This window comes from Pristiophorus japonicus, unplaced genomic scaffold, assembly GCF_044704955.1.
Source record: "Pristiophorus japonicus isolate sPriJap1 unplaced genomic scaffold, sPriJap1.hap1 HAP1_SCAFFOLD_534, whole genome shotgun sequence".
Lineage (NCBI taxonomy): Eukaryota > Metazoa > Chordata > Chondrichthyes > Pristiophoridae > Pristiophorus > Pristiophorus japonicus.
Window position 1 is genome coordinate 67,369 of NW_027254441.1, and position 16,442 is coordinate 83,810.

At 49.5% G+C, this 16,442-nt stretch overlaps 2 protein-coding genes across 5 annotated transcripts in view; one reads left to right on the top strand and one right to left on the bottom strand.

Moving 5' to 3' along the window:
- The first annotated feature begins 21 nt into the window (after positions 1 to 21).
- Positions 22 to 16,442, top strand: part of LOC139254096 (zinc finger protein 229-like) — a 97,547-nt gene continuing 81,126 nt past the window's right edge. Inside the window, exons 1-3 of one of the 2 annotated variants that reach the window (XM_070873644.1) lie at positions 22 to 70; positions 1,526 to 1,626; positions 6,656 to 7,519. In XM_070873644.1, the coding sequence (XP_070729745.1) occupies positions 7,017 to 7,519 (503 nt within the window). In that variant the 5' untranslated portion in view covers positions 22 to 70; positions 1,526 to 1,626; positions 6,656 to 7,016. Of the gene's footprint in view, positions 71 to 1,525; positions 1,627 to 6,655; positions 7,520 to 16,442 lie in introns of those variants that run through there. The other variant, XR_011591998.1, reaches the window with a different exon arrangement.
- Positions 14,704 to 16,442, bottom strand: part of LOC139254095 (zinc finger protein 239-like) — a 42,119-nt gene continuing 40,380 nt past the window's right edge. For all 3 annotated transcript variants that reach the window (XM_070873642.1, XM_070873641.1, XM_070873643.1), the window contains one exon: positions 14,704 to 15,987. In XM_070873642.1, the coding sequence (XP_070729743.1) occupies positions 15,038 to 15,652 (615 nt within the window). In that variant the 5' untranslated portion in view covers positions 15,653 to 15,987 and the 3' untranslated portion in view covers positions 14,704 to 15,037. The remainder of the gene's footprint in view (positions 15,988 to 16,442) is intronic.

Here is a 16,442-nt window from a genome sequence, read left to right on the forward strand (position 1 = left end):
TGAGACCGGATCTCACTCAGTGAGCATGCGTGGCCAGAGCAGCCGGATGTTGGTGGAACAGACGCTTCGGGTAGGCGGAAGGAGATAGTGGTCGCGGGGGAGGATGTGGACCCGCGGGTGGGCCGGCGAGCATCATAAACATCCGGTGTAGGCCTCAGGCGCAGAATAAGAGCCCGCGGTGATAGTGTTTGCCCCGCGGTGACAGGTCCGTGTTAACGGGGTCTCTGGCCGCCATCTTGGGCAGGGCGGGGTCACAGCGCATGTGCGGCCGCCTTGGCCTGGAACAATGAGTGGGCGGGGCTTCAGTGTCCCAGTGCCCGCGAGACGGAGTAACCCGGGCAACAGGCGCGTCATCACCTCACAACAGTAACCCGGGCAACAGGCGCGTCATCCCCTCACAGCAGTAACCCGGGCAACAGGCGCATCATCACCTCACAGCAGTAACATAGAAAATAGGTGCAGGAGTAGGCCATTCAGTAAGATCATGGCTGATCATTCCCTCAGTACCCCTTTCCTGCTTTCTCTCCATACCCCTTGACCGTAACTCCCTCTTGAATATATCCAATGAACCGGCATCAACAACTCTCTGCGGCAGGGAATTCCACAGGTTAACTACTCTCTGGGTGAAGAAGTTTCTCCTCATCTCAGTCCTAAATGGCTTACCCCTTATCCTTAGAATATCTCCCCTGGTTCTGGACTTCTCCAACATCGGGAACATTCTTCCCGCATCTAACCTGTCCAGTCCCATCAGAATTTTATATGTTTTTATGAGATCCCCTCTCACCCTTCTAAACTCCAGTGAATACAGGCCCAGTTGATCCAGTCTCTCCTCATGTCAGTCCTGCCATCCCGGGAATCAGTCTGGTGAACCTTCGCTGCACTCCCTCAATAGCAAGAATGTCCTTCCTCGGATTAGGAAACCAAAACCGAATACACTATTCCAGGTGAGGCCTCACTAAGGGGCCTATTTCCCTCAGCAGAGGGTCAACAACCATTCAGCATAGATTTAAAGTAATTGGTAGGGGGATTTGAGGGGAAATTTGCGAGTTGTGGGGGTCTGGAACTCACTGCCTGAAAGGGTGGTAGAGGCAGAAACCCTCACCACTTTTAAAAATTGCTTGGATATGCACCTGAAGTGCTGTAACCTACGGGGCTACGGACCAAGGGCTGAAAAATGTGATTTAGCTGGATAGCGCTTTGTCTGCCGGCGTGGACACGATGGGCCGAAATGAATTCCTTCTGTGTTGTAAATTTCTACGATTCTGTGACCCTTGTGAGGGGGGGTAAGCGTGTATGGAGTGTGTGTCTAGAGCCTGTGCACGGGAGAGGCAATGTTTAGGGGTTGGTTGTGAAGCCCTTCACAGGCGAATAGCTTGTCAGCAAAACCTTACATCCCAGTGTGGGGGTCATTGCCTCAAAAAGGAGGAGATCTTGGGACATTATTGGAGAACACCGGAGGTTAGTTAAAATAAGACATTTATTGCTGACTCCTCTGTGACACCAGTCTCTGTCCGATCTTTTATAGATGTCAGGCTAGATGTCACTCCCGTGTCATTGGGCCCAGCCCAGGCTCACAGCCAGCAGAGAGTGCCCCAACATCTGGGGCGAGTTCACCTCAGTCACCAAGTAAGTAAATACCGACACACTCCTCGGGGACTCCATGTAAATACTGACACACTCCACGGTGAACTCCCTGGAAATACTGACACACTCCTGGGGACTCCGTGTGCTACTTACACACTCCCCGGAGACACCCTGTAAAAACTGACACACTCCCAGGGACCCCATGTAAATATCGACACAGTTTCAGGGACACTTGTAAATATCGACAGATCCCTAGGGACTCCCTGTAAACACAGATACTCCCGTGGACCCCTGTAAATAGACACATTCCTGGGACCCCTGTAAATACTGACACACTCCCCGGGACCCCTTGTAAACATCGACAAACCCCCAGGGACCCCCTGTAAACACTGACACACTCCGAGGGACCCCTGTAAATACAGACACACCATCGGGGGTCCTTGTAAATATGCACACACACCTGGGGACCCCCTGTAAACACTGACACAATCCCGAGGACCCCCTATAAGTATTGGCACACTCCTGGGGATCCCCTGTAAATACTGACACAATCCTGGCGACTACTTGTAAATATTGACACACTATCGGGTTCCTTGTAAATACAGGAACACTCCTGTCAACACCCTGTTATTACTGACACACTCCTGGATACCCGCTGTAAACACTGACACACAACCGGGGATCTGCTGTAAATACTGACACACTTTGAGGAGCCCCTGTAAACACTGACACACTCCCGGGAACTCCCAGTAAAAACCGACACAATCCCAAGGACCCCCTGTAAATACTGACACACTCCCTGGGACACCTCCTGTAGATACCGACACATTCCTTGGGGATCCCCTGTATATACAGACACACTCCTGGGGGCAGCCCCTGTACATACTGATATAATCCCCGGGGATCCTCTGTAAATACTGCCACACTCCCGGGGACTCCCGTAAACGCTTATACAGTCACCAGGACCCCTTGTAAATACTGAGACACTCCCGGGGACCCCTGTAAAAACTGAAACACTCACAGGGACCGCTTGTAAATACTGAGACAATCCCGGGAACCCCTGTAAATACAGATAAACTCCTGGGGACCCCTGCTAAGTACTGACTCACTCACTGCAACCTTCTATGAATATCAACACTCTCCCGGGCCCCCCTGTAAACACCGACACACCTCTGGAGACCCTCTGTAAATATAGATGCACTCCTGGGGATCCTCTTTAAATACTGACACAGACCTGGCGACTACTTGTAATTCCAACACACTATCGTGGGTTGTTGTAAATACAGGCGCACTCCCAGGGATCCCCTGTAAATAGTGACACACTCACGGGGATCCCCTGTAAATACTGACACACTCCTGGCAACACCCCTTCTACACACTGACATATTCCCCGGGGATCCAACGTAAATACTGCCACACTTCCGGGGACCCACGTAAACACTGACACACTCACAGGGACCACTTGTAAACACTGACACACTCCCGGGAACTCTCAGTAAAAACCGACACACTCCCGGGGACCCCCTGTAAATACAGACAAACTCCCGGGGATCCCCTGTAAATACAGGCACCCCCTGTACAAGCTGACATACTCCCGGGGACCCCTGTAAAAACTGACACATTCCCGGGGACTCCCGGTAAATACTGACAAACACCCAGCGACCCCCTGTAAACATCGACACACTTGCAGGGGTCCCTGTAAATACTGACACGCCCCTGGGGACTCCCTGTCAACATTCAGACACTCCGGGATATCCCCTGTTAATTATTGACTCACTCACGGGAACCCTCTATGAATACCGACACACTCTCTGTGGACTCCCTGTAAAAATCGACACACACCCGGGGACACCCTCTAAATACTGACACACACCCAGGGATACCCTGTAAATACAGACCGACTCCCTGGGACAACCTCTGTAGATACTGACACATTCCCTGGGGATCCCCTGTAAATACAGACACACTCCTGGGGGCACCCCTGTACACACTGACATATTCCCCGGGGATCTGCTGTAAATACTGCCACATTTCCGGAAACCCCCGTAAATACTGACACAGTCACAGGGACCCCTTGTAAATACTGAGACACTACCAGGGACCCCTGTAAAAACTGACTCACTCCCGGTGACCCCCTGTAAACACTGACGCACTCTCCGGGCACCCCCTGTAAACACTGACACATCCCTGGGGACCTCCTGTAAACACTGACACACTCCCGGGGACCCCATGTAAACACTGACACACTCCTGGGGATTCTCTGTAAATACTGACACAGTCCTGGCTACTACTTGTAAATACCGACACACTATCGGGGGTCCTTGTAAATATGGGCACACTCCTGGGGATTCCCTGTAAATACTGAAACACTCCCAGGGAACCCCTGTAAATACTGACAGACTCCCAGGAACTCCCTGTAAAAACCGACACACACCCGGGGACCCCCTGTAAATACAGACAAACTTCTGGGGATCCCCTGTAAATACAGACACACTCTTGGGACACCCCCTGTACATACTGACACATTCCCCGGTGACGCCCTGTAAACACTGACACACTCCCGGGGAACCCCTGTAAACACTGACACACTCCCGGGGAACCCCTGTAAATACTGACACACTATCGGGGGTCCTTGTAAATTCGGGCACATTCCCGTGGACACCCTGTCATTACTGACACACTCCTGGGTACCTGATGTAAACAATGACACACACCCGGGGATCTCCTGTGAACACTGACACACTCCCAGCAACTCCCAGCAAAAATCGACACACTCCCAGGGACCCCCTGTAAATACAGACAAACTCCCGGGGATTCCCTGTAAATACAGACACTTCCTGTGCATATTGACACACTCCCTGGGAACCCTGTAAAAACTGACACACTCCCAGCGGCCCCCTGTCAACACAGACACTCCCGGGGACCCCCTGTAAGTACTGACACACCCTTGGGGACCCCCTGTAAACACAGACACGCTCCTGGGGGCAGCCCCTGTACATACTGACATAATCCCCGGGGATCCTCTGTAAATACTGCCAAACTCCCGGGGACTCCCGTAAACGCTGATAGTCACCAGGACCCCTTGTAAATACTGAGACACTCCCGGGGACCCATGTAAAAACTGACACACTCACAGGGACCGCTTGTAAATACAGATAAACTCCAGAGGACCTCCTGTAAATACTGAGACACTCCCAGGGACACCTCCTGTAAAAACTGACACACTCCCGGGGACTCCCGGTAAAAACTGACACACTCCCGGGGACTCCCGGTAAATACTGACACACCCCTGGTGACTCCCTGTCAGTACTGAGAAACTCCCGGGGACCCCCTGCTAAGTACTGACTCACTCACTGCAACCTTCTATGAATATGAACACTCTCCCGGGCCCCCCTGTAAACACCGACACACCTCTGGAGACCCCCTGTAAATATAGACACACTCCTGGGGATCCTCTGTAAATACTGACACAGTCCTGGCGACTATTTGTAATTCCAACACACTATCGGGGGTCCTTGTAAATACAGGCGCACTCCCAAGGATCCCCTGTAAATAGTGACACACTCACGGGGATCCCCTGTAAATGCTGACACACTCCCGGGAACTTCCAGTAAAAACCAACACACTCCCGGGGACCCTCTGTAAATACAAACAAACTCCCGGGGATCCCCTGTAAATACAGGCACCCCCTGTACATGCTGACATACTCCCGGGGACCCCTGTAAATACTGACACATTCCCGGGGACTCCCGGTAAATACTGACAAACACCCAGCGACCCCCTGTAAACACCAACACACTAGCGGGGGTCCCTGTAAATACTGACACACCCCTGGGGACCCCTTGTTAACATTCAGACACTCCGGGATTTCCCCTGTTAATTACTGACTCACTCACGGAAACCCTCTATGAATACCGACACACTCTCCGGGGACACCCTCTAAATACAGACACACACCCGGGGACACCCTCTAAATACTGACACACACCCGGGGACACCCTGTAAATACAGACAAACTCCCGGGGACACCCTGTAAATACAGACACACTCTTGGGGGCAGCCCCTGTACACACTGACATATTCCCCGGGAACCTCCTGTAAATACTGCCATACTCCCGGGGACCCCCGTAAATACTGACACAGTCATAGGGACCCCTTGTAAATACTGAGATACTACCGGGGACCCCTGTAAAAACTGACTCACTCCCGGTGACTCCCTGTAAACACTGACGCACTCCCGGGGGCTACCTGTAAATACAGAAATCCCCGTACATGCTGACACACTCCCGGGAACTCTCGATAAATGCTGACATCTCCCAGGGACCCCCTGTAAACACCGACACAATAGCGGGGGTCCCTGCAAATATTGACACACCCCTGGGGACCCCCTGTCAACACTGAGACACTCCCGGGGACCCCCAGTTAAGTACTGACTCACTCACGGGAACCCTCTATGAATACCGACACAATCTCCAGGCACCCCCTGTAAACACTGACACATCCACGGGGACCTCCTGTAAACACTGACACACCCTCGGGGACCTCCTGTAAACACTGACACATCCCCGGGGACCTCCTGTAAACACTGACACATCCCCGGGGACCTCCTGTAAACACTGATACACCCCCGGGGACCTCCTGTAAACACTGACACACTCCCGGGGACCCCCTGTAAATATAGACACACTTCTGGGGATCCTCTGTAAACACTGACAGTCCTGGCGACTACCAGAGTCAGCACTTTTAGGGGAAGAGAGGGAGGGAAACCAGTGAATGTGGAACTGGGTCCAGCCATAGTCAGCACCTTCAGGGGTGGAGAGGGAGGGGAACCAGTGAGTGTAGAACTGAACCCAGCCAGAATTGGTGGTGAAAACTGGGAGTGGAGGAGAAACAGTCTAGAAATGTGCGATGGGTTTGGATTTCAGCACAGCAGGAGGGACAATGTGTGGGATAGGGATTTACAGCTTTGGAAGAACAAGAGAGGAAAGAATGTTCCATGGAAACTAGATGTGTCTATCCTGAATTTCTGTCTTGTACTGACAGCGATGAGTTTTATTATCTCCTTTTACAGAATATTAGAAGGGGAGATTTTCAGACAGGAAACACAAACCAAACATCACGTCAAGATCTGACAGAGTCAATTGATTCATCAGGACCTGAATATCATCGGCCTTTGAAAGTGGAAGGAGAAATGTTTGCCTGTTCTGTCTGTTGGAAAAGATTTCAAACATCAGTGTGACTGGAAAAGCACCGAGACACACACCCCCGAGTGAGTGTTCCAGTGCACTGCCTGTGGAAAGAGCTTTAACCATTTAAACAGCCTGAAAAATCATCGCACCATTCACAGCGCGAAGAAACTGTAAACGTGTTGTGTGCGTGGGCGAGGCTTCAACCCATCGTCCAACCTGGAGAGTCACAAGGATACCCGCACCATGGAGAAACCGTGGAAATGTGGTGACTGTGGGAAGGTATTCAGATCACCGTCTGAGCTGGAAATTCATCGACGCAGTCACACTGGGGAGAGGCCGTTCACCTGCTCTGAGTGTGGGAAGGGATTCACTTGTTCATCCATCCTGCGGATACACCAGCGAGTTCACACTGGGGAGAGGCCATTCACCTGCTCTGAGTGTGGGAAGGGATTCACATGTTCAGCCGACCTGCTGACACACCAGCGAGTTCACACTGGGGAGAGGCCATTCACCTGCTCAGAGTGTGGGAAGGGGTTCATTCGGTCATCTGACCTGCTGAGACACCAGCGAGTTCACACTGGGGAGAGGCCATTCACCTGCTCCGTGTGTGATAAGGGATTCACTTGTTCATCCGACCTGGTGAAACAGCAGCGAGTTCACACTGGGGAGAGGCCATTCACCTGCTCTGAGTGTGGGAAGGGATTCACTCAGTCATCCCACCTGCTGACACACCAGCGAGTTCACAAGTGACTGCAGGGGTTGGAATCTGCTGTTATTACTGCTGTTAATCACATCCCAACTGAACCATGTTCATTCTGACAGTTGGGATTTGTTTCTGCTGATGTTAATAACCCTATAACTGGGCTGGACTTTAATATTCTGGATATACTGCTGATTGTGTTCTCGGGGCTGCAGTGTCCATTTAAGAAACACGGTGTGTTATCTTTCCCCTTAATTCAGCAACTCTCAACAGAAAGTTAGTTTGCAATAAAATTATGAACTTTTACTTTAATCCTAAATTGATCTTTGGTACAAAATCTACAATAGTGTGTGAAAGTTTCTACTGAATAAAATGTCCAATTGGAAAGAGCTTACTGACAATTCTTACTGACTTGCACATGACACACAGTGGCCCCTCCATTATCCACCAGAAAGAAGGGGAATGGGAATTGGTGGGGAATCCGTGTCCCCAAATGTTGCCCCTCCTGTCTGGTGTAGCAATCTCCTCGGCATGGGAATAGAGACCACTCCAGACCAAAACTGCGCAGTACTCCAGGTGTGGTTTTACCAATGCCCTGTACAGGTGTAGCAGGACTTCCCTATTTTCATACTCCACCCCCCTTGCAATAAAGGCCAGCATTCCATTTGCCTTCCTGATTACTTGCTGTATTTGCATGCTAACTTTTTGAGTTTCATGTAGAAGAACCTCCAGATCCCTCTGTACTACAGCATTTTGCAATAGTCCCCATTTAAATAATTTTGTTTTTTCTTTTTCCTACCAAATGGGATAACCTGACATTTTACCACATTATGGTCCATCTGCCAGATTTTTGCCCGTTATAGAAACATAGAAAATAGGTACAGGAGTCGGCCATTCGGCCATTCGGCCCTTCGAGCCTGCACCACCATTCAATGCTTTCCCCCCATACCCCTTGATCCCTTTAGCTGTAAGAGCCACATCTAACTCCCTTTTGAATATATCTAACAAACTGACCTGAACAACTTTCTGTGGTAGAGAATTCCACTGGTTCACAATTCTCTGAGTGAAGAAGTTTCTCCTCATCTCAGTCTTAATTCACTTACCCCTTATCCTTAGAATGTGACACCTGGTTCTGTGAATATCTGAGGTCCCAGCACTGAACCTTGCGGTACCCCACTAGTCACTACCTGCCATTCTGAAAAGGACCCATTTATGCCTACTCTTTGATTCCTGTCTGCCAACCAGTTCTCTATCCATGTCAATACATTACCCCCAATACCATGTGCTTTAATTTTGCGCACTAATCTCTTTTGTGGGACCTTGTCAAAAGCCTTTTGAAAGTCCAAATACACCAATCCACTGGCTCTCCCTTGTCCATTCTACTCGTTACATCCTCAAAAAATTCTCGAAGATTTGTCAAGCATGATTTCCCTTTCATCAATCCATGCTGACTTGGACCGATCCTGTCACTGCTTTCCAAATGCGCTGCTGTTACATCTTTAATAATTGATTCCAACATTTTCCCCACGACTGATGTCAGGCTAACCGGTCTATAATTCGTTTTTCTCGTTCACTTCTTAAAAAAGTGTTATTACACTCGCTACCCTTAAATCCATAGAAACTGATCCAGAATCGATAGAATGATGGAAAATGACCACCAATGCATCCACTATTTCTAGGACCATTTCCTTAAGTACTCTGGGATGCAGTCGATCAGGCCCTGGGGATTTATCGGCCTTCAATCCCATAAATTTCCGTAACACAATTTCCTGACTAATCAGGATTTCCTTCAGTTCCCCCTTCTCGCTAGACCCTTGGACCCCTAATATTTCTGAAAAGTTATTTGTGTCTTCCTTAGTGAAGACAGAACCAAAGTATTTGTTCAATTGGCCTGCCATTTCTTTGTCCCCATTATAAATTTACCTGATTCTGACTGCAAGCGACCTATGTTTGTTTTCACTAATCTTTTTCTCTTCACATATCTATAGAAGCTTTTGCAGTCAGTTTTTATGTTTCCTGCAAGCTTCCTCTCATAGGGGAAATCATGTTTTACTAATTTACTGGAATTCTTTGAAGATATAATGAGCATGGTGGATAGAGGTGTACCGATGGATGTGGTGTATTTAGATTTCCAAAAGGCATTCGATAAGGTGCCACACAAAAGGTTACTGCAGAAGATAGAGGTATGTGGAGTCAGAGGAAATGTATTAGCATGGATAGAGAATTGGCTGGCGAACAGAAAGCAGAGAGTCGGGATAAATGGGTCCTTTTCGGGTTGGAAATCGGTGGTTAGTGGTGTGCCACAGGGATCGGTGCTGGGACCACAACTGTTTACAATATACATAGATGACCTGGAAGAGGGTGCAGAGAGTAGTGCAACAAAATTTGCAGATGACACAAAGATTAGTGGGAAAGCGGGTTGTGTAGAGGACACAGAGAGGCTGCAAAGAGATTTAGATAGGTTAAGCGAATGGGCTAAGGTTTGGCAGATGGAATACAATGTCGGAAAGTGTGAGGTCATCCACCTTGGGGAAAAAAACAGTAAAAGGGAATATTATTTGAATGGGGAGAAATTACAACATGCTGAGGTGCAGAGGGACCTGGGGGTCCTTGTGCATGAAACTCTTTTAGAGTCTACCTGCAAAACATAAAACATGTATCCGTGCCACCCGACCTGGATGACACACACAAGACATTTACAAGGCCCTTTTCTTTTTTTTTGGGGGGTTTTTTTTTTGGGTTTTTTTTTTCTTTGTGTTTTTTTTTGGGCACTAAAATCAAATTTTTCCTTTTTCCAGTGCCCCCTATAAAAGGAGAGGGGGACACTAAAAGCACCGGCAATTAAAACAAATTAACTTTAAAACGTAAAATCAAATTAAAATTTGGTTGCCGGGCGTGATGATGCACTCCAGTCCCTCCGGTGCCCACCTCTCGCGGAAGGCCGCGAGCGTACCGGTGGACACCGCGTGCTCCATCTCCAAGGACACCCTGGACCGGATGTAAGAGCGGAAGAGAGGCAGGCAGTCAGGTTGAACGACCCCCTCGACCGCCCGCTGCCTGGACCGGCTGATGGCACCCTTGGCCGTGCCCAGGAGCAGTCCTACGAGGAGGCCTTCGGACCTACCCGCTCCCCTCCGCACAGGGTGCCCAAAGATCAGGAGAGTGGGACTGAAGTGCAGCCAGAATTTCAGGAGCAGCCCCTTCAAATAGTGGAACAGGGGCTGCAACCTTGTGCATTCAATAAAAACATGGAACACGGACTCCTCCAGACCGCAGAAATTGCAGGCGGCCTGGGAGTCCGTGAACCGGCTTAAAAGTTTGTTGCACGGCACTGCTCCGTGCACCACCCTCCAGGCCAAGTCCCCGATGAATAGTGGGAGGACCCCTGCGTAGAGTGCCCTCCATCGGGGACCCCCGCCTCCTCCGGACGGCAAGATGGTACGCCATGGCGTGTCCGGACGGCCGGCGAGGATGGCAAAGTTGAGGGTGTGCAGGAGCAGCCCGTACAGGAAACCCCTCCGCGCGGAACTGAAAGGCACGGAGGGGATTTCCCCGAGGCGGCTCAAGTTGTGAGGCGCCGACTCCGGGGTTTGGCGCCGATGAGGAATTCTCAGATGATGTCATGAAACTCTTTTGAGTTTACCTGCAAAAACATAAACATTAAAACCATGCCACCCGACCTGGGTGACACAGCAGACATTTTCAAGGCCCCTTTTTTTTAAAATTTATTTATTTTTTGGTTTTTTTGGGGCGCTAAAATCAAATTTTTTTCCAGTGCCCCCTATAAAAGGAGAGGGGGACACTAAAAGCACCGGCAATGAAAACAAATTAAACTTTAAAACGTAAAATCAAATTAAAATTTGGTTGCCGGGCGTGATGATGCACTCCAGTCCCTCCGGTGCCCACCTCTCGCGGAAGGCCGCGAGCGTACCGGTGGACACCGCGTGCTCCATCTCCAAGGACACCCTGGACCGGATGTAAGAGCGGAAGAGAGGCAGGCAGTCAGGTTGAACGACCCCCTCGACCGCCCGCTGCCTGGACCGGCTAATGGCACCCTTGGCCGTGCCCAGGAGCAGTCCTACGAGGAGGCCTTCGGACCTACCCGCTCCCCTCCGCACAGGGTGCCCAAAGATCAGGAGAGTGGGACTGAAGTGCAGCCAGAATTTCAGGAGCAGCCCCTTCAAATAATGGAACAGGGGCTGCAACCTCGTGCACTCAATAAAAACATGGAACACGGACTCCTCCAGACCGCAGAAATTGCAGGCGGCCTGGGAGTCCGTGAACCGGCTTAAAAATTTGTTGCACGGCACTGCTCCGTGCACCACCCTCCAGGCCAAGTCCCCGATGAATAGTGGGAGGACCCCTGCGTAGAGTGCCCTCCATCGGGGACCCCCGCCTCCTCCGGACGGCAAGATGGTACGCCATGGCGTGTCCGGATGGCCGGCGAGGATGGCAAAGTTGAGGGTGTGCAGGAGCAGCCCGTACAGGAAACCCCTCCGCGCAGAACTGAAAGGCACGGAGGGGATTTCCCCGAGGCGGCTCAAGTTGTGAGGCGCCGACTCCGGGGTTTGGCGCCGATGAGGAATTCTCAGATGATGTCATGAATCCCATTTCACACTCAGAGCAGGTGAACAGCCTCTCCCCAGTGTGATTGTGACAATGCATTTCCAGTTTACAAGGTTGGGTTCAGTTCTGCATCCACTGTGCGCAGAGTGACAACAAAATCAATGAGCTGCTAATTTTCTCTGCTGGATAATGGGCCTTTTGTGCTGGCCCAATAGGGTGAGCCCGGACTGGCCCACTAGGGTGAGCCCGGACTGGCCCAATAGGGTGAGCCCGGGCTGGCCCAATAGGGTGAGCTCGGGCTGGCCCAATAGGGTGAGCTCGGGCTGACCCAATAGGGTGAGCTCGGGCTGACCCAATAGGGTGAGACCAGGCTAGCCCAATAGGGTGAGCCCGGGTTGACCCAATAGGGTGAGCCCAGGTTGACCCAATAGGGTGAGCCCAGGTTGACCCAATAGGGTGAGCCCGGGTTGACCCAATAGGGTGAGCCCGGGTTGACCCAATAGGGTGAGCTCGGGCTGACCCAATAGGGTGAGCCCAGGTTGACCCAGGGACATCAGACAACAATCAGCACAAGGTTCCCTTTCAGGGGCCACTGACCTGGGCACAAACATGTGTCCAATCAAACTGACAGACATCCTGAAGCCCCGCCCACCCATTGTCCCTGCCGTGTCGAAGCTCCGAGTCGAGCGCTTGCTTTGGGAGTGTCCTATTGGGCATATGGACAGCTGAATGTGAAGATTACACTCCATAATCCCTCACGTTTAACAGTGTCAAAGGCCTTGGTCAGGTCAAAGAAGGTTGAACCAATCCCACAGTCACTGACACCAATCTCCTCCCATGTGATATAAATCGACACTTGTCACTGACACCAAGTGGATTGGGAAAATATGTTCAAGAGTAAGACTGTAGAAACACAATGGCAAACATTTAAGGAGATATTACATAACTCTCAGCAAAGATTTATTCAAGTGAGAAATAAAGATGCTAAGAGAAGGATGAACCATCCCTGACTAACTAAGGAAGTAAAGGATGGTGTCAAATTGAAAAAAGGCATACAATGTTGCGAAGGACAGTGGAAGGCCAGAGGATTGGGAAATTTTTAGAAACCAGCAAATGACGACTTAAAAAATGATAAAGACAGAGAAGATAGCAAATGGGAGCAAATTAACAAGAAATATAAAAACAGACAGTAAGAGCTTCTACAGGAATATAAAATGGAAACGAGTAGCTAAAGTAAACATTGGTCCCTTAGAAGATGAGACTGGAGAATTAATAATGGGAAACACGGAAATGGCAGAGACTTTGAACAAACATTTTGTATCGGTCTTCACGGTAGAGGATACTAAAAACATCCCAACAGTTGATAAACAAGGAGCTAATGCGGGGGAGGGGGGGGTAACTTAAAACAGTCACTGTCACTAGAGATTAAGTACTAATCAAACTAATGGGACTAAAGGTGGACAAGTCTCCTGGACATGATGACATGCATCCTAGGGTCTTTAAAGAAGTGGCTGCAGAGATAGTGGATGCATCGGTTGTAATCTACCAAAATGCCCTGAATTCTGGAGAGATCCCAGCGGACTGGAAAACCGCAAATGTACATCCCTAATTAAGAAACGAGGGAGACAGAAAGCAGGAAACTATAGACCAGTTAGCCTACCATCTGTCATTCAGAAAATACTGGAGCCTATCATTAAGGAAGTAGTAGCAGAACATTTAGGAAATTATATTGCAGTCAAGCAGAGTCAGCATGGTTTCATGAAAGGGAAATCATGTTTGACAAATTTCCTGGAATTATTTGAGGATGTAACAAGCAAAGTGGATAAAGGAGAACCAGTTGATGTCATATATTTGGATTTCCAGAAAGCATACCATATGGTGCCACACAAAAGGTTACTTCACAAACTAAGAGTTCACGGGGTTGCGGGTAATATATCAGCATGGATAGAGGATTGGCAAACTAACAGAAAACTAACAGAGAGTCAGGATAAATGGATCATTTTCAGCTTGGCAAACTAACTAGTGGGGTGCCGCAGGGATCAGTGCTGGGGACTCAACTATTTACAACTAATATAAATAACTTGGCTGAAGGGGCTGAGTGTAACATAGTCAACTTTGCTGATGTTACAAAGATAGGTTGTGAGGAGGACGCAAAGAATCTACAAGGTGACATAGATAGGCTCAGTGAGTGGGCAAAAATATGGCAGATGGACGATAATGTGGTAAAATGTCAGGTTATCCCTTTTGGTAGGAAAAATAAAAAAGCAAAGAATTATTTAAATGGGGACAGTTACAAAATGCTGTAGTACAGAGGGATCTGGAGGTTCTTGTACATGAAACTCAAAAAGTTAGCATGCAAGTACAGCAAGTAATCAGGAAGGCAAATGGAATGCTGGCCTTTATTGCAAGGGGGATGGAGTATAAAAGTAGGGAAGTCTTGCTACAACTGTATAGGGTATTGGTAAGACCACACCTGGAGTACTGTGTACAGTTTTGGTCTGGATTTGTCTCTATTCCCGTGCCGAGGGGATTGTTACACCAGACGGGAGGGGCTACATTTGGGGACACTGATTCTCCACCAATTCCCATTCCCCTTCTTTCTGGTGGATAATGGAGGGGCCACTGTGTGTAATGTGCAAGTCAGTAAGAATTGTCAGCAAGCTCTTTGTAATTGGAGATTTTATTCAGTGGAAACTTTGACACAATTGTAGATTTTGTAACAAAGGTCAATTTAGAATTAAAGTAAAAATTCATAATTTTATTGCAAAGTGAATATCTGTTGAGAGTTTCTGAATTAAGGGGAAAGATAACATACAGCGTTTCTTAAGTGGACACTGCAGCCCCAAGAACACAATCAGTAATCTATCTAGAATATTAAAGTCCAGCATGTTATAGGGTTATTAACATCAGCATAAATAAACCCCAAATGTCAGAATGAACATGGTTCAGTCAGGATGTGATTAAAAGCAGCAACAACAGCAGAATCCCACCCCTGCAGTCACTTGTGAACTCGCTGGTGTGTCAACAGGGTGGATGATCGAGTGAATCCCTTCCCACATTCAGAGCAGGTGAACGGCCTCTCCCCAGTGTGAAATTGCTGGTGTCTCAGCAGGGTGGATGACTGAGTGAATCCTTTCCCACACACGGAGCAGGTGAATGGCCTCTCCCCAGTGTGAACTCGCTGGTGTTTCAGCAGGTTGGATTGCTCAGTGAATCGCTTCCCACACTGAGAGCAGGTGAATGGTCTCTCCCCAGTGTGAACTCGCTGGTGTTTCAGCAGGTCGGATGATGCATTGAATCCCTTCACACTCAGAGCAGTGAATGGCCTCTCCCCGGTGTGAACTCGCTGGTGCATCAGCAGGTTGGATGACCCACTGAATGCCTTCCCACACTCAGAGCAGGTGAAAGGTCTCTCCCCAGTGTGAACTCGCCGGTGGGCGACAAGTTGGGATGACTGAGTGTATCCCTTCCCACACTCAGAGCAGGTGAATGGCCTCTCCCCACTGTGACTGCGTCGATGAATTTCCAGCTCAGACGGTGATCTGAATACCTTCCCACAGTCCCCACATTTCCACGGTTTCTCCGTGGTGCGGGTATCCTTGTGACTCTCCATGGTTGGACAATCAGTTGAAGCCTCGCCCACTCACACATGACGTTTACAGTTTCTTTGCACTTTGAATGGTGTGATGTTTTTTCAGGCTGTGTAACTGGTTAGAGCTCTTTCCACAGTTAGTGCACTGGAACACTCACTCGGGTGTGTGTGTCTCGGTGCTTTTCCAGGCACACTGATGTTTGATATCTTTTCCAACAGACAGAACAGACAAACATTTCTCCTTCCATTTTCAAAGGCCGATGATATTCAGGTCCTGATGAATCGACTGCCTCCATCAGATCTTGACCCGATGTTTGGTTTGTGTTTCCTGTCTGAAAGTTTCCCCTTCTAATACGCTGTAAAAGGAGATAACAAAACTCATCACTGTAAGGCGGGAGTCGAGAGAGGCAGCGTCCTATAAAAGGCTCAGCAGTCCGGGGAGCGTCGAGAGAGGCGGGAGTCAAGAGAGGCAGCAGCCTATAAAAGGCTCAGCAGTCCGGGGAGCGTCGAGAGAGGCGGGAGTCGAGAGAGGCAGCGGCCTATAAAAGGCTCAGCAGTCCGGGGAGCGTCGAGAGAGGCGGGAGTCGAGAGAGGCAGCGGCCTATAAAAGGCTCAGCAGTCCGGGGAGCGTCGAGAGAGGCGGGAGTCGAGAGAGGCGTACCGGTGCAGCTCCAGCTGGGAGAGAAGGCAAAAAAGAAGTAGAAAGAAATCAAAAGGTGACGTCACAGCCAACGTGGTAAGTGATTGGCTGCGGATTGGTGAGTAGTTTTTCTTTTTCTTTTTCTTTATTAGTCAGTAACTTTTAACATTG